The following is a 26,222-nucleotide window of genomic DNA, read 5'->3' on the forward strand; positions in this document are numbered from 1 at the left end:
GGACTTCCAAGAACACTGTACGACAATGTGATATTAGACTTCCAAGACACTGTATAACAACACATGGTCTTGGACTTCCAACAACACTGTACGACAATGTGATATTAGACTTCCAAGAACACTGTATGACAACACATGGTCTTAGACTTCCAACAACACTTGTATGACAATGTGGTTTTTTATACTTCCAACAACACTGTATGACAATGAGGTTTTTTAGACTTCCAACAACACTGTATGACAATGAGGTTTTTTAGACTTGCAACAACACTGTATGACAATGTGGTTTTAGACTTCCAACAACACTTTATGACAACATGGTGTTAGACCTCCAAAAAAACCTGTATCGATGTTGACTTCCAACAACACTTTATGACAATGTAATGTTGGACTTCCAACAACAATGTATGGCAATGTGGTTTTAAGACTTCCCAACAACTCTGTATGACAACAATTTGGTAATAGATTTAACAACATCACTGCATGACAACAACATGGTCTTAGAGTTCAAAACAAAAGATATTTCATGATGGTCAGTTTGTTTTAATCTGGCAGGAAAGCTCAAAGAGATTCACATCTTTCATGCTTACCATTTTGGTAAAAAAACATGAACATGGCTCTGGATCCCACAAATCATAATTGGGTGAGTCTGGGATTCAAACCCCAAACCAGCACATCTAGCAGCCCAGGGATACAACTCCACAAAGCAAGATACAACAGCTTCTACTTCCACGGAGCATGGAACAACCCACACTCTACTACAGAACAGTGGGGGCACAGGTGGCCCAGTCGTCTAAGGCGCTGTGATTCGCTTTGCAGAGTTGTGTCTCTTGGGCATGCCAGAAACCTATGACTGTGGGTTCGAATCCTGGTTTGCCCGAATTATATTTCTAGGTTTGTCAGCACCATACCTGTGCTCATGGGTTTCACCGAAGTGGTAAACATCTGAGACCTGCATCACTTCAGGCTTTCCTTCCACGTTAAGCTGACATGCTGCGATTTAACTAGAATACTGTTAAAAGCGGCATTAAAAACCCAACTCACTCACTCACTACAGAATAGTGAGTGTACAAGATGACAGACTGCCTGCATCCAGTACCCAGTGTAAGAAGTCTAATATATTCAGGCCACAATCTCTACAACCTCAACACCTGGCACTGTCTCCTACTCTGGTAGACCACAAGGCCTCTGTTAATATCTGATTAAATTACCCAAAAACGAGACTCTTGTGATCTGTCTGTCCGATGTCTGATTGACAATAAAGCAATCAATCCCCTAAGAGTCAGAGTTGAACTTTGGCTGGCCTTGACTTGATTTTTTTAATGTAGAATATGATATAGTGAGTTTCTGTTCTTGGCTGACACATATACTTTGTACAGTGTGCTGTGAATCACAAATAGCTGGATTTCAGAACTGTAAAAGAATGATCGGACATTACTATCTCCCACCCAGGGCCCCGGTTCCACAAAGCGATCATAGCGCTACGACAGTCATGGTCTATGTTAAAGTATGGGCATTATGATCACCTTTGTGCTAATCGCTTTTGGGAGCAACCCAGGAGAATATAGTTTTCTGTAAGATTGAGCCAGTCAACAGAACAATAAAGATTTACGCCCCCCCCCCCCCCCATCCCGAACAGGCAAACATTAATGTCTAATTCTGCATTCCCAACACCATACGAACACAAATCCAGCATTTGCCATTACCATAAATATCATGCCACTGTTTGTATTTTCAAAATGCCTTTCTGCCATCTACTGCTAAAGCTTGACTTGTTTCAGTATGTATTCCTGTCATAAGTGTATGTATGTTTATGGTGAAGGTTTAATTTCATAAATAGATATGCATCACAAACAACCAATGTCTCTATAACCTTTAGGCTAAACCTTCCCAAGAAAGACTGCAACAAGAAGCACAGTTTGGGAGTTTGAGCATTTGATGAAGTGATCTTGTTTCGGAAGCCGAGATGTGCATTATTTGTGTAAAGGGTCTGCAAGCCTGTTGGTATAAGAAACACAAATGAGTCAACACACACTAGCTACATGCATGCTTTTCAAGGTGTGTATGTGTTTTTAAAGTATGTGAATGCATCTGTGCACAAGAATAGATTCTCCGCATGTGTATATTTGTTTCCAGAGAAGAATATATTGCTCTCAAACAACATCGTGATAGTTTCTGCAAATCTTTTTTCCCCAGCGCCAAGTTTGGCTCTACAAATTATGAGATCAAGAAAACATACACATACATTCAGCAACAAGGTAACTGAGGATCAACACTAGCTGTTCCTCATCTTATTGGAAATCTGATAGTCTTATCTTGTTGTTTAGAGTGGAGGCCCCATGGGGATTCTGGGTCAGAACTGATCCCCAGTAACATATGTTGGTTGTGAGGTGACTTAAGGGGTGAGGTAAGAGGTGACTTAAGGGGTGAGGTAAGAGGTGACTTAAGGGGTGAGGTAAGAGGTGACTTAAGGGATGAGGTAAGAGGTGACTTAAGGGGTGAGGTAAGAGGTGACTTAAGGGGTGAGGTAAGAGGTGACTTAAGGGGTGATGTAAGAGGTGACTTAAGGGGTGAGGTAAGAGGTGACTTAAGGGGTGAGGTAAGGGGTGACTTAAGGGATGAGGTAAGAGGTGACTTAAGGGGTGAGGTAAGAGGTGACTTAAGGGGTGAGGTAAGAGGTGACTTAATGAATCGGGTCATCATGCTCCGGGTCCTGCTTCATAGCAATCGTATCACAACAGCATGGTTTGTTGCTCATAATATCAATCACTGGATTGGTTGAAACTCAATTATGTACTGGAATATTGTTGAGTGTTGTAGTAAACTGGCAAACAAAAAACACGAAGTAGTGTGAGTGAGTGAGTGAGTGAGTGAGTGAGTGAGTGAGTGAGTGAGTGAGTGAATGTTGTTTAATGCCACAATCAGCACTATATCTGCTTGTCACGGCACCTGTAGATATTCAAGTATGGATCCATTCCACTGGGGTATCATGACCCACAATAAGCCAAGTAACACAGCCTCCCCATGATGAGCTAACACTTTAACCACTTGGCTACCCCACCCCCCCAGCTCTCATGACTAGCATGAGGTTCAATTAAAGACTTTAAATGATGTATTCTACTTCAAACTTATAGAGGAGTGTAAAATTACCAGGCACATCAACATTTGTCTCTGGTGAATTCCTTAAGAGACCTGTCTGCAGAACAGCTAGACAAGACAATAGTTCAACTTATAATGACAGACTGATCACAGGATGGATCTTCAAATGGATCTACAAATGTCAAATACCAGATCTATGCCTGTGATAATTTGAATCATCATAACTCTCAGGTGACTTTCAAGACATTGTTATATATCTGACATCAGGACATCTGGACAAGCTAAGGACATCCTTGGACAAGCTAAGGACATCCTTGGACAAGCTAAGGACACCCTTGGACAAGCTAAGGACATCCTTGGACAAGCTAAGGACATCCTTGGACAAGCTAAGGACATCCTTGGACAAGCTAAGGACTTCCTTAACATCCCAACTGCACCACAAATAAATACACATAACCCACAAGGACGGACACCATGGATGGAATTCAGAAATTAATGGATTCCTGAGGTTTCTGCAATAGTACTTTAATCGAGAGAGCTTCTAAGTCATTTTTGGCATTAGGATTATGACAAGAACCCCTTTACTTTCATTCTGAATTACAAAACCTATATTCCATCCTCACAGTGACTTGGAACCAAACATCTTTCAACCAACTAGCTCTTGCTGATAGGACATCATGCATATCAATGCACCACTGACATACTGTGACGTACCAGCTTAGTTGATTCATAACAAAACAAATAGTCAATCATCTTGAGGTCTTTTGAAACTTTCAGAGTTTTTCTCATCAGAGTGAGTGAGTGTGGTTTTACGCCGCTTTTAGCAATATTCCAGCAATATCACGGCGGGGGACACCAGAAATGGGCTTCACACATTGTACCCATGTCGGGAATCGAACCCGGGTCTTCGGCGTGACGAGCGAACGCGTTAACCACTAGGCTACCCGACCGCCCCTTTCTCATCAGAGATGGATGAACATTCTGCCTCAACCTAGTATGGATATAGAAGTGTACATCTTAATTATATACAAGTATGACATCCGCACAGTGGTGTTCAGTTTACCATCAATTCAAATTGTCTGAAGTCTTAAATCCAGAAGGAAGTCTGTGTGTACAATCAGTTAAATCTTCAACCAAATTTATTTACTTGGCTTATCAAATTTGAAAATGTCTTCAATTTCATTACCTGATGTCTGATCGAGATTACAATTCTGACTTCATTAAATACAAACTCTCTACAAATCTGCTCAGTCTGTTAAAAATGTGGCATTAGAAAAACGTACAAGCACACAGCATCCGCTGTTAATTTCTCTAGAAATTACACCCGATGAAGATGAAAGAAGCTGATGTGGCGGTGCACCACAAGACTGGCGATGTAAATACTGACGAGCATACAGGTCAGTGGGTCTGTTATTGCAGTGCTGACTTGGTCCCTGCAGATTGGGAATAGATCCATGTTAGTAAATAGATGCAGTGTGCATATAGCTGCATCTGCCTTCGAGCCAGTGCTCGCCTGACACATCCTAGGTTTACAAATGCACATGGAAGTGCAACTGCAAGCACATGCTTGTTCAGGTGTTCAAACTGTTTACTTATATTTTAGATATTTAATAATTTCATTCAGCTCCTAATAGGTTGACTGACAGTGAGATATTCATCTCATTATAGATGAGTGTGGGGGTGAGGGGTGAGGAGTGGGGGGTGAGGGAGGGGAGGGGGAAGAGAGAGTGATGTGGAGCGTAGGGTGTGGGGTTGGGAGTACGGTAAGGTCTTCAGCAAGAAGGGTGGGGTAAGATAATATGCACCTTGGCCTGGGTGGGTTGGTGCATACAAGGATCAGGGCTGTGGGTTGTGGGAACATAGCAGGTTGCAATGTTGAGACAACCCTCCAGCTCTCTCCCAACAAAGACCAAGTGTTCTTCTTTCCCATACATTCGGATCAATTCACACATTCTTAAGTCGGTCAAATTTTTCTGATGCAGCTAACAAGGATCAGATTAGATGGCAGTGTGGCTGGATCTCCATGGTGCCTGGAGCCAGTGATTACCTCTGATGAGGGTAGTAAACCTAACGTCAACACATGCTCCAACCTTAGGTTCTAGATGTCCAGTGCTGACTCCCCTGCCGCTGTCACTGCTGGCAGCGCTGTTGCGGTTACTGTTGGCAGGGCTGTGGGTGTCCTTGGCAGGGCTGGAGGCCCTCATGTCCCCCTGGCCGGCCTGTAACGATGTATATGATGGTGGCCAGTCGGCAGCATGCTCACTGTGGCTCACCAACACCTTGCCTCCAAGGTACTGCAAGCAGAGAAACACCCAGGCATAAACATACAGCAGAACATAGCCTCAACATAACACTGTGTAGGTATTCACGGTTAGAACAGGTCCCCACAAAGACTTGGTTACTTGGCTGATAGCGTGTCACCGTACCAAAACTGCATGGCCATTCTTCACATCATCAGTCACTGGATTGTCTGGTTCAGGCCTGATTATTTACAGACTGTCGTCATATAGCTTGGATATAGCAAAGTGCAGAGGTACAAAGAAACAAATAAACATTAATGGAAGAGTACATCATGAGAGTTGAGACAGTTAAGTTAATTCTTTGTGTTTGTGTCGTTGCAGTGAGGGTACTGTATCATTTGTAAATATAGCAAATATCTGATTTATTCACTTCAAAGATTTATTAACGTTGTGTTACGGAACACAGACAGCACTATTCCTGCTATAGCCTGGCAGCTTGAAACAATCCAATCAGGGTTAGACAAACCAGTGGTTGACAGCAAGGGCAGCAAACCCTGGAGTTTGGGCAGAGTGACACACAATAACCTTGGCATCCTCATCACTGGTAGTCAGCATTTAAAACAAGCATGGGACGCTGGAGGCCGAGTCGACAGGGAAGGCCATTGAGTGTATCCTAAGACACTGTATGGTAATAACTCATGACTGATTACAAAGTCAGGGGGTCCTTGTCATAACCCTATAGTTACAAGTGACAGATGTAGGGGATCCCTAGATTCAAGTATCAAAGGAAAAGGCCTCAAGGACCCCAGGAGTCCCATTAATTTCAAACACTGCCTGGTGATGATGATGGTGACAATGATGCTGATGATCGGGTTTTACGTGAACATCCTCAAAATTGTTTTTCCAATATCATTTTCACCTAATATATGGGCAAACCAAGAAAAACCTAATTATTATAACCATATATGGAATCAAACCCTGTTTATGATTTATGAGCAAACACATTACCTACAGGGCTAACCAATTTTCATGTTCATCCCATTGGATGATGATGATGATGATGATATCATGCTGCAGTATTGCAGTGTTTCACTTATCACTACACAATAAGCTCCTTCTCCAGGAGGAATTAAGCCACACACAACATTTATTCATAACAGCATTTATCAGCCAACAATAACTCGCAAGTCAAAACAGTTAACACAATCTGATAATACCAGTCCAAGATATGCTCCTTAATCTGCCTGCTACAGTCCGACCCTTCCAGCCATATATATACAGAAATATATTCACAGCGTTCTGAAGCCCAATACTGGCAGTCAAGAAGAAGGTTTCCTTCAGCAGGAACACCATCAGTTATGCCACGATGGCTCGTCCTCAGGGTAGAGCGCCTTATCCATTATTCATGACCCTACTCCTTTAATCAGCACATGACATTCACAAATGTGGGCTGTCCATTCGCAACACTTCTCAAGAAAAATCTTCTTCCAATACAGAACAGAAAAATTTCAACTAAAAAACATACAAAATCTTGACTGTCATTAAACCTTCAAAAATTGTGCAACCGCTTCAGAAAGGCAACACAAAATAAATTACCGTTGATAGAGTTTAACTACAGTACTTGCTGATGCAGTGTTGAATATTATTCACTCTCTAAATCAGTTCTTATGGTTCTAATGTCACAGTTCTCACTAATTCTGGTAGGCAATACATATCGTAGACTCCAACGAAATCCAGTTAAAACACACAACAATATATGTTACTGTATTCGACGTAATAAGAGCTCAGGGCGCTCTCAAAATTAGAAATAGGGGGCTCATATTAAAATATAATTTTGGTGATAAAGAAAACAGAGCTGAAAGATCGTAAATTTCGTGGTTTATGCTGACAGCCTGAATGATACAAAAGAAAAGTCTGTGCGTATCATACACGACAGATATATTTTCCAAAATTTAATTGCCCATAATTATGGGTGCATAGAACACACGAGTGCGTATTATACATGAATAAATAAGTGTACATTGATCAATTGGAAGGGGTGCTAATTGGGATTGTTCACAAGCCAATATATTACCAAATATCGCCGTGGGCGCTTATTAGAGTGGGGCGCTTATTACGTCGAATACAGTATATATTACACATACATTGTTGGAGAGCCGTGGCCCTACACCCACTACACATTACATATCATACATGCAGTGGGGGTAGGGGCCTGGGTTAGTAACCCCTGTGAACAAACAATTCTGTACAGTACCCAGGCCCTATTATATCTGACGGCTGTGCCATAATTTCCATAGGTAGAGTTGCTTGACCCCTAAGTATTCACCCCAACCAAGCGCTCTGTATAGGAAGGTTAATCATATTGTCTGGGTTGGCACCCAAAAATTACAAACACCAGTATTCAAGCAACAACTTCTTATTTCCACCTTGTTTTCACGGCTATATCAGTATTTTGAGAAACCTGTTAATAATACCGGGCCTGACTGGGGCCTACCACTCGACACTAGGCTATCTTGCTCTATCACTGATTCACATCTTGGCACCTCTCAAACTGCTATTTCCATGCAGTTTGCAGAACAGAGACATCCGCATCTAGATTGCAAATTTCTGCAACGCAATATTCTGTGACTACTCAAACAAGATAAAAGTGACAACCACCCACAATTTAATATCCATTACATCCACGAAGATAGATGGAATATGTAAATGTTTCAGGTCTTGGGATAATAGCAAGCAAACTGTCATAATACGGACACACGGATAGTTTTGATGTATATAATATGTTTCACCTTAACATGCACAGGATATTAAGAAGAAACAGCAACACTAACAGGTGACAGGTCAAAATGTCAGGAACCAATAATTCTTAACAAAAACAAAACATGTCAGAAACCATTATGAGGTGCTGAATAGTAGCAATGGAATTGGTAGTTTCTCTTGAAGGCCCTGGAGTCTTATGAACCAACCCCATACCAATCTCACCCCTTCTCATCTCTAGTATCCTATTCTCACCCCTTTTCACCTCTAGCATCCCAATTTCACCCCCTCTTCACCTCTAGCATCCCAATTTCACCCCCTTTCTAGCATCCCAATCTCACCCCTTTCAAGCTCAAGTTCCCAATCTCACCCGCTCTTCAGCTCTAGCGTTCCAATCATCCCCTCTCCACCTTTAGCATCCCAATCTCAGCCCCTTTCTAGCATCCAAATCTCACCCCTTTCAAGCTCAAGTTCCCAATCTCACCCGCTCTTCAGCTCTAGCATCCCAGTCTCACCCCTCTTCAGGTCTAGCATCCCAATCTCACCCCCTTCTTCGCTCTAGCATCTTATTCTATTGAGAGGGTAGCCCTATGGTTGAACCATTCACTCATAATGCCAAAGATCTGACTTTAATTTCCCATGTTTTACATCCCCATCATGATATTGTGGGAATATTGATAGAAGTGGAGTAAAACTACATTCACACACTGAACTCAGGCTATAATATGTACACAGCTCTTGCCATAGTCTGCTGTCATCCATACTGACCATTATTCCATGCCAGAGTAGTCAATATGGAATCCAAAGACAAATACAAAGTAACTCACAAGTTTCTAATGTGAAGCAGTAGTCCCTTAAAATCCATGTGTGAAAAAAACAAAGGACATCAGAGCAGTGGGAAGAGCTCTCTTGTCATTCAGAAATAGCCCAAGTAATCCTACCTCCCTTTGACATCACAAAAAGCCATTGGTTTTCTTTACTGGACTGATGGTTTTATTTGCTTTGAAAATTTAATTAATGAAAATCGATACAATGTCATTGACTCACGTCTCTGTTAAACAGTATAACAGTTTGGGCAAGTTATTCAAGGTTTTGTCATCTTAGCATGATCAAAATCATTGACACAACAGAAGCTCAGAATACTTGCAATTGAATTAACCAAATAAAGACTGTAACAAAGTTTTCTTTTTAGTGTTGACTGATTTTGAATTGAATGACACAGGAACTAGGGAAATAATTTAAATGTCTGGATTGACAAAACGCTGCTTGTCAAAAACTCAACTCATCGCTCCATCTTCTAGCACTTGTGGCCACTACAGACTTGGTAATTCCTTGCTTTTCAACAAACATTGACCTAACATGAAACTATGCCATCCCAAGCTGATGCCACAGAGAAACTGGATCTCTCCCAGTTGTAAAGTGCTTCCTTCAGAAAGTATCCAATGACTCTCAGTCAGATAGTTCAAGACTTCTACAACGGCCACAAGAACCGTTAGTCCATATTTCACAGTACAGTGGAGAAGGACACGAATTGCTGAGGCTTGATTAAGGTCATTGTCCAGTGTATATCAGTAGATGCTGGTGCCTCTGTGGCCGATTTATTGGCTGGGAAAGGAGATGGAACAATTTCATTGCTCTCCACATGTCATCAATCATCGCACATTGCAGTCTGTCCAATCGTGTGTAATTTACGAGAGGAATCCATACCAATCACCTACTGCATATTCTGCTGACAAAAATGGACCCCATTCCTCACTATCCTATTTGCTAATCTTTACTCAGTTGTACTGTTGCAAGCACTGGGATTCAAATTCAGATGTTGTCTATTGATACAATAAACAAATGAAACTAAAAACTGACAAGTTAGCTGAAATTTGTCTTTCTGCTCCAACCGTCCACCATCTTGAAATATGACAATTCAACAGAATTTCATTAGTCTCGCTGTGATTTTCAAATCTAATCAAGATTTCACAAAAGGACCTAATAGACTTAAGCAATCAAGATTGATGGATGGAAGAACTTTGAATCAAGTATTTACATTCACATCAGGAATTGTAGCAAGAAAACATGTTGTTTAAAAGATGCCTGAGTTTGAGACTCTTCCAGCTTTCCACTGCTTGAGTCCTTCAAACATTTTACCAACTCTGAAGGCCCTACTGCAAATGTTTTGTATAACATACATGGAATTCTTGAACAATCATCAGCAAACAAAATTCTACATTAGAAAAAAAATCAACGAAATATTACATCCTGCAATCAATATTTCCCAAAGAATAAAACCCAAAATAAACTTTAATATACATTTTATGAGTTGGTCTATCATTTGGAAGAATAACACCAGCTGTACCACTTCAAAGAAACCATCAATCTAGGAGGATATTAATAAACAGTATTAATGATTTCATCGCAAAGAAATTGTTGCATAATTCAAAGCCTCAAGAGCAGGCTTATAGCCCCAGTACCAGGGTTGTCACGACCCACTGACGTTTGATGCATCAGAGATTTGACGATATAATACAGGATACGCCTACGTATGAATAGATTCATGTTTATACTCTGTATCAGTTTAAAAAAAAGTATCCAGAAGATCTGCAATTACCTGGCCTGCAGTCTTCCTGGTATAGCATTACCCTAGTGCCTATCACAGTTCTAATCCGATTGCGTATACTATTCACAGTCCTAAAATGAACCCAATATTAAGTCAACCCTTTTCCGTGGTTTAAGGCCACACTCTGCAATATTCCAGCTTTATGACTGCAGATCGTAAATATTTGAGTCTAGACCAGACAATCCAGTGATTAACATTATGAGCATCGGCCTACGTAATTGGAATACGATGACATACATAAACAAAGTCAGCAATTCTGAGCACCCAATCCTGTTAGTCACATCTTACGACAAGCAATCACCTCTTACAACAATTCTATCCAACATCTTCACTGGTCCTAAATAATTTTTTAATTTTTTTTTATTTACTATTTTCTAAATTAGATGAAACAAAAACTGGTCTAAAGCGACCACAAGGACCATGTAGAATATCATGCAGAAACGGTGCAAAGTATCAATCATGATACACACATACTATTGTGACAAAAGTATTGGCAACAGTATCATGACCCCCTCTCAGTATTGTTACAACTCGTCTCAATTCCTGGGCAGGACTCCTGCTTAGTGAGTGTTATACTCCATGGCATGGATTGTAACCCATACTGTCAACCATTGGTTTGTCTGATCCAAGCTAAGAGGTTGACGTGATACAGTTGACAAAATGGCCGAACAGGGTGTAAAACAACATTCATTTACTCAGTTCTGTTTAGAGTGAGCAAGTGAGTGTGGTTTTAGGCTGCGATCAGCAATATTTTGATAAACAAACATATTAGCCCATGAATACTATCTTAGACCAGGCAAATATGAGGTTGATAGAATGAGCACAAATCTACAACACTACGGTATAAAGACACATTATCAGATAAACCACACATTGAATTTAAAACACCATTCTTTGTTGTCCACTTTTACAACAAGCATGGGGTACTGGGGGGATATATTTCACCCTGGATTTAACATGGGGTGTAACCAAGAAGTTTGCCAAAAAAACAATGCAAAAACAGCAAATAGTGTTGCCTGTCACTTGAGCCAGAGCTTAATACCTACAACCACCTCCATCACTCACTCCATGACTACAGAGTAGGATTGTCTAAGTCTTCTTGCATGTGCAGAACCAGGAATTACTCTTCAACAAATAGCCTGATAGGAGGAATTAGCAGAGATTCCCATTGTACTACAACTAGTACTTTTAGAAAAACCAACGTCCATACTGACCTGGTCCTCTTGGTTGCACTCAGCATGGAAAGGTTAGATTAGTGTTGTAGATTTGAAAATCCTACCCGAGATATCATCATGTGGGCAGGGGAAGGTTTACACATCTGTATCCATGGTAACACGGTGCTAAGAGGCAATGAACAGATTGCCATTTGGTCGAAGATAAGAAAGTGTGTGTTTGCTTATTTCTGAAGTATCCATGGGAGAACACTTCACAGGGAACTTCACACCTGGCAGATTACCAGCGGATTATATTTGCTATGATTAATTTGTACAGATATTAACAAGAAATTATCGATGAATGCCAAAACTGAACCTGGAAAACACATGGCCACCTTCCAGGTATGTACCTGCTGAGCCTAGATTGCAGACCAGTGTGTTGACACTGGTATAGTTTCTTAGTTAACATAGGACATGATGACACACACAAATCTGACAAACACATGGCCCAGGCGTATTGGAAAAAACCCAAACCCTACAACAGGGATGCAACTTAGCCTGAAATGTGACAGCTTAAAAAGATTGAAATTCTACTGGCCCTTTATACAATACTTTCTGATAACATTAGACAAAGTCAGGCCAGGGGGTAGTGCCTAGTTGTTTCCATGCAGTCCAAGCAGCAATTTGTACATCATAACTCAAGAATAACCAATGCATTATGAATATTAAATGTTATAAAAAATTATTTAACATTTATATTGAATGCACACACACACTGTCAAACTGACCTGAATAATTTTAAACTTTAACAGAATACTCGCAAGAGTTTTCTATCCTTTTTTATTTATTTATTTATTATTTTTTTAAATTATATTTTATTTCTGGTGTACTGAAAGCCTGAAGCTCCATGGAATGAGGTGAGATGAGGTGAAATGGGGTTTAACGTCGCGTCCAAGATTATTGCACTTATATGGCGACGTGCATGCACGTGTGTGTGTGTGGCTGCTTGTACTAGTCTGGACTGATGCTGATTTATAGCGCTAGCCCACTGAGATACCATGCCGCAGTTTAACATGAATACCCCACTCAGACACAGTATACTGACTCCGAGCCGACCAGTCCTTGTTTTAGCCCCTTAATGCCGAGCGCCAGACAGGGTAACCACAAGTACCATCTTTTAACGTCTTTTGGTATGACGCGGCCTTGGATTGAACCCCGGACCTTCCACTCTACCACTAGACCACGGAGGCGGTCCTCCATAGAATGAAAATTGAGAGATGCATTACATGCCACCAGGTTATTAAGTACATTTACTCACAGCAACCTCAGAGACACTCTTGCCTGTACCTGTATATCCTGCACAAGGTTGGGATTGACATGTGAGTTTCCTATCTATTTACCCCAGATTTTTTATTGCCATCAACAGATAAAACTTTATTAGGGCAAGGTGTCACATCTTAACATAACATATTGAAAACCGCAGAGGAAATGTGACTTCCACTGAGTTATTCAAGTACACTGTCTGCATGAACAGTTTATCTTGAGTGCAAATATTAACAAGAACCAGCTTAAGCTCTCGGGAACACCACAGACGCAAAACAGTTACAGAAAATTAAATTACTCTGGAAGAGATATGCTATCTGGTTTCAAACTAATTCATAATGAAAACAACTCATTTATAAACATTAAAATAAAGTTCAGCATAAAATCTCCATAAGTGTTTTAGCTGGCTATGTATTGTGAATTTGTTTTACAGATTTGAAGACGTATTTCTAAAGCCTCCCTGAAAGTAAACTCTGAATATAGAACGGTTTTAACATGAATACTTACATTTTGCATTCATGAGAACAACAAATGACAATCTGTATATTTCTGCAGTGTAAGAACTATGTCAGTGGGCAAATTAACATAGCACTGACAAGGAATACATACCATATTCCCCCAATCAGCATACAGTGTCAATGATATAAACCACACACCACATAAAATCCAACAGGCTTTTGAAGAGTCACAAATGTTATTGGTAGGCACTTCAGAAGCGTGCAATCGGAAATTCTGTCATAATACAATGTTGATTGTACTTCCTGCACTTATTTAACAGCTAAAATAACATAAAATTCAAATTTTGCAAGACACAAACTTTCAATTCCATTGTTGACAAACACATTCATTTCTAATAACCAGCCAAGCAGAAGCCAGATAAAATTACTTTTTAGAACTAGGAAAATTGTCCTGTCGAATTTCCCTTTGTGGTTACATCAGATAAGCCTGTATAACACATTAGCATATTTCCAATATCAGATCCCGAAGAAATGAGCCCCCAAACCACTGACTTACACATGAACATCACTTGATGCTTGGACCAGTGAGAAAACTACGAACCAAATCCTGTAACTTCTGCTGTAAATATGACTCTTATGATCTACTGGCTGTCAATAACTTCAGTCATTTAATATGTTGACATCAGACAAATATATCTACCATATATACACACAGCCCCAAAATGTTCTGATAGAGTAAACAACCTTTGAACTATGAACAACTATAGTCACATATCATTTTTCAATTTGATAAATTTAAGCTCTCGGGAACAAAGATATACTGACAGACAAAGCACTTGGTCTTCTAGAGCTGCCGATTTATCTTGAAGTGTCACTTCAGCAGACACAGACACATGAATCCTAACAACTCTCAGCGAAACTGTACAACCAATGTTGTCCCTTCACGAAGCTACAAGAATCACCACTTCACGCCCTCACCATCAGAACATTTCTTTATGTAATACGTGTTGCTTTAGCTTGTACAAGACCTCATCTTCTTAACCAGCCATTACCATTGAGACAGTAAGCATTCTTCAAACTGCCACGCTGTCCTCATCTGAATTGTAGATGATGAGGACCCTGACGACTATCACTCTCATTGCCTGGACTCTATGCATGACAGTGGAATAACCAAAGTCTTCTCAGCAGAATACTTGGTGCCTTGGATGGTGAATGACAACTTATGCCACTACATGCTGGTAGAGGGCAGTGGTTAAAACTCTCTGCTATGTAACCTGAAAGGTAGAACCATCACTATGCAATCTACTCCCTCCATAGGAGAATATTACAAAGCAGGCTAAACACTTGCTTCTGTAATGACTCTAACATGACTGACATGTATCTTTCCACCATATACACCAATATATTGTGTCAGTCTGTGCCATGGATTATCTGGTCCTGACTCGATTATTTACAGACCGCCGTCATATAGCTGAATATTGCTGAGTGTGGCATAAAACAAGAAACCAACCAAACCAACCCAAAACATTTGAGTCTACTCCCCCAAACTTGGCTCTTACCTTTACTTTCAGTTGATGTCATATCATAATTTGGACTATTTTTAGCTGTGCTAACCAGACCGAAAAGATTTTTACTACACTTAGGTTTCAGACTGGTGGCTAAAGTCGTAGACTGTATATCAGTTCTATTTCCTTCTTGAAGTTGTTAAGACTGCAAGCACTATGGATGACAATAATCTTTTTTCTTAAACAGTAACCCTGGCTGGAATTACGAAGTACCGATGCTGTTATCAACCACTATGCATGATAAAAACCTTGGTGAGAAACAGTCCTTGTAATTAGCCAAGTAAATGTTCTGTTAATCTGAATACTTGACTTCACCAAATACACCAAAATTGGTCTTGGATCCACTATTGTTCTCCATGGTGCATGCAGTCACCCTATGGAACCTCCAATACATTGATTCTATGTTTGATCCAAGGTCCACTATTGTCCTCTATGGTGCATGCAGTCACCCTATGGAACCTCCAATACATTGATTCTATGTTTGATCCAAGGTCCACTATTGTTCTCTATGGTGCATGCAGTCACCATATGGAACCTCCAATACATTGATTCTATGTTTGATCCAAGGTCCACTATTGTACTCTATGGTGCATGCAGTCACCCTATGGAACCTCCAATACATTGATTCTATGTTTGATCCAAGGTCCACTATTGTCCTCTATGGTGCATGCAGTCACCCTATGGAACCTCCAATACATTGATTCTATGTTTGATCCAAGGTCCACTATTGTACTCTATGGTGCATGCAGTCACCCTATGGAACATCCAATACATTGATTCTATGTTTGATCCAAGGTCCACTATTGTCCTCTATGGTGCATGCAGTCACCCTATGGAACCTCCATCACATTGATTCTATGTTTGATCCAAGGTCCACTATTGTTCTCTATGGTGCATGCAGTCACCCTTATGGAACCTCCAATACATTGATTCTATGTTTGAGTGATGTGACAGCTATCCAATAGGGCCAATACAGTTAAGCTGATGGGGTCATTGTTTTACCATCTGACCTCTGCAATGTCCCTCCAGGCAAATATTGTCAGTTCCGGCCTTCAAGCTAATGTGTCCAGCATTATCAAATAACAATACTGCCTACACCAGCAACTAGCTCAGCCACAGGTTTCAGATGACTGACCATGTTAGCTACTCTGGACTCATATACATTTACATAAACAGTCCTTTCAAATATGTCATGTCTGATTCATTTGACCCTCAAATAACTTTATGTATCAAATAATTCTATGAGTGAGGGAGTTGGGTTTAACGCTGCTTTTAAAAGTATTCCAGTTATATCACGGCGTGTCAGCTTAATGTGGGAGGAAAGCCTGAAGTGATGCAGGTCTCGGACTTTTACCACTTCGGTGAAACCCACGAGCACGGGTATGGTGCTGACTAACCTAGAAACATAATCGGGGCCACCGGGATTCGAACCCACAATCATAGGTTTCTGGCGTGCCCAAGGGTCGCAACTCTGCACAGCGAATTGCGGCGCCTTAGACGACTGAGCCACCCGTGCCCCCCAAATAATTCTATGAAGAAACCCTTAAGTATTTAGGAACCCTCATTCTCTGAGATCTGAAAGGGGGATGAGTGTGAAATGGGGGTGAATGTTACACATAATGCTCAGGGGTCTGTAAGAGAGAGACTAAGCATGCGTGACTATATACATCAGTTACAATGGACCCATGAAGATCCGGGGTAGAATAAGTCTTCAGCAACCCATGCATGCCGTAAGAGGCGACTAACGGGATCAGGAGGCCAGGCTCACTGACTTGGCTGATGCATGTCATCGTTTCCCAATTGCGTAGATCAATGCGCATGATGTCAATCACATGATTGTCTAGTCCAGAATCGATTATTTACAGTCTGCTGCCATATAGCTAGAATATTGCTGAGTGAGGCGTTAAACAACAAACAAATATAGAAACAAAGTTACCATGAGTCTGAATAATCATGTCATTAGATTTACATTGGTCACAAATACTGGTGTTGAAACTTCAAGATTGAAAAGGTATGTTTGTTGTTTAATGCCAGACTAATATTCTAGTAGTATGACCACGGTCTGTTAATCATCATGTCTGGATCAGACAATCCAGTGACTGACATGAGTATTGATCCAGGCAATTGGGAAATGATAACATCTCATCAACGAAGTCGCCCAGCCTGACAGTCACCCATCGGTCTAACAAAGTGTCCCATCTCAGAGTGAGAGGACACATGCATGCAATGCATATGTTCAGGTCCTATTAAAACACACACTTAATCAATGCACAATGAAGGCTCTGAGTAGAGTAAACACGTTCCTATCAGTGCTGTAGGGCTTTGACTAAGCCATCGTGATTCAAGTCATTATAAGTTACTGTAACATAAGGAAGCAATCATACCGCACGACGTAGTGTCCAGTGATAATGCTGCATGCATAGGAAATTAATTCCCGTTCATAATGAATATCCCAGTCTTTGTGTCTGACCGAAAAACCTGTGTAAATTGACAGAATGAATAATGGTCGACACAGTGATGGTAGCAGTAAATGGGATGTGGTAGTAATGGCCGAACTCCTACCATAAAACTGCTACTTTTAGATATGGCCTTTACAAAAGATTACCAAGATCACAATAATATGAGGATCAATCCCTTTATTCATCTCATGCTCCAAAACACTGTCAACCAGTGAGATAGCAGAAAAACTGATACAAAAATCAAAATCTAATAAACTGTAACAACTAATTGATAATTCGGGCAAGAAAATAAGTTCTGTTGACCTTGCCCTTTAACATCTCACGACTCTTCTGATCAGGTCTCAGTCGAAATGCGGTAATGTCTTTATCCAAACTCCGTGATTCAATTTCACTTCAATTGGCCTCATCCGTCCCTAACAAGCTCTTCTCAGACAAACAAAGCTGACTGTGGACCGATACTTTCTCTCGTGCACCGAGCGTGGTTTTTCCACCCGTCTTTGTAAGAAGCCATGCAGGTTACTCAATATTGATGCAATGGATCTAATTTATCGACCAATCTGTGATGATGTGCATTTCCACAATCAATGTTTCAAATGTTATATCACCACCAACAGGAATTCCCTAACTTCTAAATTCCTTAAAAACTACTTGCAGAAATTGAGATAAATCAATTTGAAAAGCATTTAGAAATAGACAAGAAGATTTTCCAGTACACAGGACAATGGACCAGTCTACAAGAAAAAGTAACAATCTCAATGGACATCAGATATTGTTCAGTGTGCTAAATTTGCATATCATTAAATCATAAATTTACATGCATCTTTGACACATACCACATGTGGCCCATGGCCTATGAAGATCCGGGGTAGAATAGGTCTTCAAAACCCATGCTTGCCGTAAAAGGCGACTATGCTTGTCGTAAGAGGCGACTAATGGGACCGGGTGATCAACTGACATTGTTGATGCATGTCATCGATCCCAATTGCGTGGATCGATGCTCATGTTATCAATCACTGGATTGTCTGGTCCAGACTCGGATTATTTACAGACCGCCGTCATATAACTGGAATATTGCTGAGTGTGGCATCAAACAACAAACAAAACATGTGGCACATAAATGAATGTCATGTCATTTGTTTCAGAGCCCACATTGTCATTTTAAACTTTAAGTGCTCATACAAATTGAAATAAACCTCATTCATTCCAGATGCCATCATTTGATTAACCTAATAAGATCATAGTGTTTGTAATGGTAATTAAAGCTAAAAAAAAAAGAAAGCTCAAAGGGAGGCAACTGAAGTAGTAAAAGCCATGTGTTTAGTTGAAGATCAATATACGAAGAGTTTATAGCATTTGTGTGTCAATTTCAATAGTGGATAACTTGTAGTATGACAATATGACATTTACCGGACGTTGATTACATGAAATCGATATTACAAGAAGTGTGGAACAACATAAATCAAATGAAAAATGGAGGAAAAGAGCCCAAAGGGAGAAAGCAGGATTTTTAAACACTAATTTGGATTATCAAGAGGTTCGTTGACACCGAATACAAAGGCAGACGTTTATTTTGGACACGCCATGCTTGCTGAATTCTATAAATATTCATGGAATCTGAAATGAATGTTTTCGATAGCGAATCAGACAGCAGCACTTGACATGATCGGCTAGAGAAGGGTATATGCTATTCACACTTGGGCTATAGGCAGGGGAGGAAAGGAAATGAGTAGCTATTTAATAAAGATATCCCAGACTCATAAACCAGTTTTGGGGTTACATGTTTCTGTCAATCACTTGACAACAAGCTATGTGTGAGACTCTATGCTGCACAGAGAAACAGTCAGGCTCGAGTGACTATCACCACTGCTTAGGAAACATTTGTGACCATATTTAAAGGGACAAACATTTATCAGTTATGTTTCAATGAACTGAACACAATGGAATAACCTTGCAGTGGGGGTATAGTCAAGTGGGTCAGGTGTTCTTCTTAAACTAATTGAACGATACCCTGGTTTGAGTCCCATGTGTAAAATAGTGTCCAACTATATCTTTGGAGGCATGGATCAAGTGCCTGCCTTCAGGTCAGAAAGTCCTGCGTTAAAATTTAAGGACGGTAATGGAAAACTCACTAGACATAGCCATATGTCTCAACAACAAAAATCTGTTCTTTTCCAAGCATAAGCATGGACAGAAAACACCAGACGACAGACATGTACCCCTTCGATCTATCATAGTCAATAACGGATCAGTTAAGCCAATACATTCCCTATTTCACCAGCTCAGACAATTTCTTCCTCAATTATTATCAAATCACTCTAAATTACTGCCAAATGCAATTTTATTGCCCCAATTGACAAATTCTGCAGAGATGACCCAAGTCTATAGTCTCCAAATAGGACAGCTGTGTTCCCATATGCCACCAAATTACAGTTGAAAACAGATTCCTTTCCGCCACCCCAGACCAGCATGTTCAGAAAGCAATCGAGTGGAGTGTGTACTGTTAACTTCAGCCTCTGCTGATACCATGGCTCCATCGGCTCCTAAAACTCCCTCATCAGCCTGGCTTCAAATCAATGATTACCCTGACCCATGTCTAAACCCCCTGTATATGGAATAGATTTCCATTCCAGCAATATAGCAGGCCTGTTGGAGTAGGGTCTTGCACAGACTTAGATGGCCAATGTTCAGCATCTCGTCTGAAATTGGAGATTTGCACTCAGACACATGGTCACATAGCCTTACCTACTGAAACCAGGTACATTGAACCAGACGCATGGTTGAAATTTGATCTGAGATTCATATATGTGTAATCAATGATATTCACGAAGACTTTCAGAACTTACAAAGAAACATATCTGCAAAGACTGTTAATTAGTCAACCATGTTCTTGCAAGTTGCCCTTGTGACGACGCTAGGTCAGGATAGGTTCCAAGCACTGCATTTATGTCACAAGAACGGATTACAATGAGGATGGGGTGGTCACAATGTTAGACCTGGCTTTCTGTGTGTCATTGTACCCGAAGGGTACTGATCTATCAACTATTGGTTTGTGTCGGGCCCAGAATTTTTAACCATAAGCTGCTATGATAAAACTGGAATATTGCTTACTGTGGCATAAAACAACCTTCACTCAGTCACTCATACATGTGAACATGGGTGGGGTCCCATAGTGGTTAAAGTGTTCACTAGTAACATGAAAGTCCTGGGTTTGTTCATAAATGGTACAATGTGTGAAACCGTTTTCTGGTGTCCCCAGCCCTGCTGGAATATTGCTAAAAGTGTCGTAAAACCATACTCACTCACAAGTGAACAAATCAGACATTATGCTGTCACTACCAATAATTCAGTCATTGCAAGGAATCTAATCTAGGCCTTTTGGCTAATGAGTGAACACACTACACATTGGGCCACATAACCACCTCCCGTCAATCAACAGAGAAAAAAAGCTTTTTTCAATATTTCCCTTCTCATCATCCAATCTCAAGAGCTACAAGTGCAAGCTCATTACACTTTTTCAGTGCAAACAATTCCAATCCCTCATCGTGACACTGCGAGACAGGCCAATCCCATTTTCAAAGCAGTTCATTAAGTTCCCATCTATTACACTTGAGAAATTGGCGAATTATCCGTGCCACCCCTTGCGTGTGTTAACACACATGTACCTTGCTCCTGTATTAAATCATGTGCTCCCTACCGGTCTTCATGGCCACTTAGCACCGCAATACACATGCTACATACATGTGTTGTCAATTTCAGTATGGGCGCATCTTAGCAGCATGAAGTATCTTTCAATGCAACCAACATGAACTAAATCACACAGGGGCTTCTCCTTGTTGATTTTAATTGAAAGCAACACTACAAAGTGTTGCAATTGTTAAAACTATTGACAAAAAAATACCAAAAGTTAGAAGGATGATAACTTGAGCCACCTTGGAGGGAAAAAAAAAGTGTGTAAATAATTACTGATATCTGTCTGGCGCCATTTGACATATGTTTCTACTTGTTTCATCAGATGTAAGCAAGCAGGTAGTCATGTCTTGCCCGCACAGATCTTCATGCTCCAGTAAAAACTTCCAGGAAATGAAATACAAGAAATGTGATGAGTGAAATTATTCCTTACATGAATCATCCTCAGAACACAGTGAAACACTCATATCGCCAGAATATAGGCCTGCCAATTCTGACATGTGAGAATTCTGCATCTACCCAGCAATGATAGCATTAGCTTTGATCAGAGCAAGCTGATGAGCTGTGTTAGATATGGTAGATATTTAGAAACACCTACAGTATAATAATACCCACTGGCAGTTTTGTGTTTGGATTTTAGTGAGCGCTGCTTTCAGCAATATTCCAGCAATCACATGAATATCAACACGGTGACGGCAGAGAGCTTCACACATTGTACCCACTTGCAAAATCGAAACCAGTGTGACAACTGCTTTATGACTAAGCCATCATCCAGGGCCTGTTCTGATTTGAAATGTGAACCATGAACCTTGAACACATATTGTTCACACTCTGATGCTTTATTTCATTTCCAGAAACACATGTACAGTGTGAACAGTATGGGCCAAATCTTCTGTTGTTTTTATCAACAATTAATAGATTACATATACACAAGCTCCATCGCTAGTTTTGTGGATTTTTTAAGACACATTCAGTAGTTGTTGGTACCATAGAAGGTACAACAAACACCAGGGTTCACTCCAGGAAGTTTATCAGAAATTTTAAATATTCCAGAGGTACACCTACATTTGCCCATACAGCACAATGCTAAAATGCCCCATTGTCTTTGAAAATGTGGACTTTTATTCAAATTTAGGGGCTAAAAACACAAGGCCCCAACCTAGAATTACCCTGGAATACACCTCTCCATCAGTTATATCTCAAATTACCTCCAGATCCTACTTTCTGTGGCACAAGGAAGGACATTCACCCTCCAATGTAATGATCATTCATATGAGCAGCCATTGTTACCAATGGATACTCATTTCAGCTGTCTCTACTTGCAGCTAGAACAGAGTACACAGGGGAGCTATTCTACCCAATGTCTTGCAGGCCGAACTGAAGTACAAACTGGACATCAAGAACAACACCTGACTGGACTTACCAAGGGCATCCTTCAGGAAGGACATATGAAAATGTAATTTATTCCAACATATCTACATCATAATCTGTGATGAGTGAGGGACACTTCAAGAATAGATACGAAAAACACCTCTACTAAACAGAAACCTTTCAGAACCAAAGCAAGGCAGATATGCTAAAAGATATATTCAGTTTCATCTGAAACAAGCCAGTCTGGAGACAAAAACTGCAGAACTACAAAAAAGATATCACATCCGTAAAAAACATACCAACTTCTCTACAAGTTCTTCTCCCTTAGCTACAAAAAATACAGCCATCGGATTGATCATAATTCAGAAAAAGAAGTGGTACAAAAACACAAATGCTATTCCTAAATTTATTATATGCTTATGAATTTTTTTCAAAGCCTTCCACCATTTTGTCCTCCTTTATTTTGGGAGGTGATGACAAAGTTGCATCGAGAAAAGTGATTTTACTGATGTATGGCAGCTCAATTAGGTCATAAATCAGAAAGACTGCACGTTTGGTGAGGGGCTCAAAAATAGCAGTGCAAGCGATCACCTGTCCACCCAGTATAAAACCAGATGGACTCGGCCCCACTGATGTTAGCCTTCAAAGGCAGAGGAATTCATACACCTATTTCAAGTAGAATAACAACAGGCATACAAACATAACTGTCTGGTTTAGTAGAGTAAACCATGTATATATGTCAGTGTACCACAGGCCAACGTTACAACATTCCTGCAACACTTCATGTAAGACCATCAACTGATTCAGGGATTTAGGTTTTTTCACAAGAAAGGCTGACAGGTGAATGCAATGGTAAAACAATATTAAAGGTTTTCAGGTGATATTCAATTTTAACACTGTTAGAAAGAAGATCCTGGTGGCCTAGCTGTATCCAATATGGACGAGACAAACAAGAGGACACAAGGCCATTCTCAATTTCTAGTGATGGGGTAGACTCGTGGCAAAAGTGTTCACTTGTTGCACTGAAAGCTTGGATTCAGATCCCCAAATGGGTACATTCCCTGTCACAATTTGCTGGAATATTGTTAAAAGCATAAAAGAATAAAACCATACTAACTCAAATGTATTTTTTTACAGTGCAAATGACAAAGTACCAAAACCAGCCCTTGAAAGTCAAGGGGTTCAAATGTTAAAAAAGTAGCCCATTTAGGAGTCAAATACTACATAGTCTAAATCCTCCAGGAACATCCTAAATTCTTCCACTACAAATATAACACTGCACCAAATGTTTAGCCACCACAGCCTATCACCAGGCATGGAGTGTGGTGAAAATATTGATGCTCTGGTAAAACTGTATTGACACAACATAGATTCCCCGGCACTGTTTCACTCATAATCCTACGCTATATCAGGAGTGCAGAGAAAACAGGCTATGCTGGTTTCCAAGGGGGAGGAATCATAATCCGGAAAGGATGATTTATTTCGGGCTAGTGGTAATGAATTGTTCCTAATATTTACATTGAGTGAGTGTTAGTTGGGCTTAACACCACTTTGAACAGTATTTCAGTTATACATGTATCATACTATGTCAGTTTGATGAGGCAAACAGGTCAAGGTGACACAGGATGTAGATGTTTACCACTTTGTTGAAAGCCATAACCATATGAATAAGGTGCAGGAATCATATTGGGTGTGAATCAGTAGATCCTTGCACATGAAAGGGACTGAACTCTGCATTGGGAATTATAGCACCTTGGCCCCTCCATATACCTGACTGTTTACACAAGCACCTATTCTTACAACATATCTATCTGACACATCTTGTGATAAGATAAGGTGATGGCAAGGCAGGACTTAAATCATGTCCTTTTCCATGTTCATTTAACAATTTCATCCTCATAAATCACAAGATACTACCATCTGGGCACTTCATCACACTCTGCATTTTGTGTTTACACCGAGCTATGACCTGTGTCTTATTGCTGAAGATTTACAGTAAGCCATTGGGAAAGTAGCATTACCTTACATAACTACTACAGAGAAAAAGGTGCCAGATGACGGTCACCGACACTGTTTAACTCATTTCCTGATAACCTCTTGACACTTGACAGTATGAAAAAAATAGTTGTATATTTCATTGGTCCAGTCGTTAATAACATTCCAGCGTTACTACATACATATGCAATCAGGGAGGCAATGTAGGCGACAGCAGGGTTACAAACCAATACATATCCTCTCATTTCAACACATAAACTTACATGATTTAAGTTCCTAGACACGTACAACCAGGCACATTAATCATTTGCTGAAGGAAAAATTCTCTCTGCAACTAGTTTTTTCTCCCCCAAATTTAGCAATATAAGAAAATCAGACAAATGACCAGACAACCCTGTCCCAAAAGGAATAATCCACGTGTCACTTATTGCATATCTTTTTACAGACACTTGTACCTTCTTAAGCTCTCAGTAGCATAAAGCAGTTTATCATTCTGAATCAGGACATCAACTGCTTGGCGAGGTTTAGCACTTTCCTTTCCAAAAAGTCCAAGTGAAATGTATTTTGTGGTTTGTTTGTTGTTTAATGCCGCACTCAGCAATATTCCAGCTATATGACGGCGGTCTGGAAATAATCGAGTCTGGACCAGACAATCCAGGGATTGTTATAATGAGCATTGATCGACGCAGTTGGGATACGATGAAATGCAAAAACCAAGTCAGCAAGCCTGGCCACCTGATCCTGTTAGTCGCCTCTTACAACAAGCATGGTCACCTTTTACGGCAAGTATGGGTTGCTGAAGATCTACCCATACTTGCTGTGTATTTTGTGAGTTGTGCAAGGTAAAACCCTTTGGACATGAAATGTTACAGCACTAAAAAACACTTATGTGTCTGGGTCAAAAGATCTCAACCCTCTACAAGGGAACATATATGCAATGTACAAAGCATCCAAGATCTACTCTATTCCTGTACACAGACCCTGCCTGAATGAACACAGGTTTTTGTTGAAATATTGCAACAAGTGCATTAAATTTCATAAAGCCCCAAAATGTTGTGTTTCAATGGAGGTGTTCTTTTAACTCTAATCTAAAGCATAAGCAAATCGTAAAAAGAAAGCTTTTCAAATTGTGAGAAACAACTAATAAACATATATTCATAAATACCATTGCACTGTCACCACGAGAATTGGCTACATACATTGTACCTACACTCTATAGTTAAACCTTCTTAACAAAAGAGCGGGTGGGTGGGTGAGTGGATGGGTGAGTGAGATGGTGGATGGGTAGTTGTTTGAGATAATAACTAATTAACATGTAGGATTGGGCTACATACCCGTACATTGTACCTACATTCTATAGTCAAACATCGTAACAAAAGAGCGGGTGGGTGAGTGAGTGAATGGGTGAGTGAATGGATGGGTGAGTGAGTGGGCAGTTGGGTGAGTGGATGAGTTAGTGGATGGGTGTTAGTGTGTGGATGGGTAGGTGGGTGAGTGAATGGATGG

At 40.3% G+C, this 26,222-nt stretch overlaps 1 protein-coding gene across 3 annotated transcripts in view; it reads right to left on the reverse strand.

The window, feature by feature from the left end:
- Nucleotides 1-26,222, reverse strand: part of LOC124137949 (caskin-2-like) — a 232,591-nt gene that overhangs the window by 18,625 nt on the left and 187,744 nt on the right. For all 3 annotated transcript variants that reach the window (XM_046504412.2, XM_046504420.2, XM_046504427.2), the window contains one exon: nucleotides 5,190-5,393. In XM_046504412.2, coding sequence (XP_046360368.2) covers nucleotides 5,190-5,393 — 204 coding nt within the window. The remainder of the gene's footprint in view (nucleotides 1-5,189; nucleotides 5,394-26,222) is intronic.

The sequence above is a fragment of the Haliotis rufescens genome, unplaced genomic scaffold (assembly GCF_023055435.1).
Source record: "Haliotis rufescens isolate VD_foot unplaced genomic scaffold, xgHalRufe1.0.p SCAF_20, whole genome shotgun sequence".
Taxonomy (NCBI): Eukaryota; Metazoa; Mollusca; class Gastropoda; order Lepetellida; family Haliotidae; genus Haliotis; species Haliotis rufescens.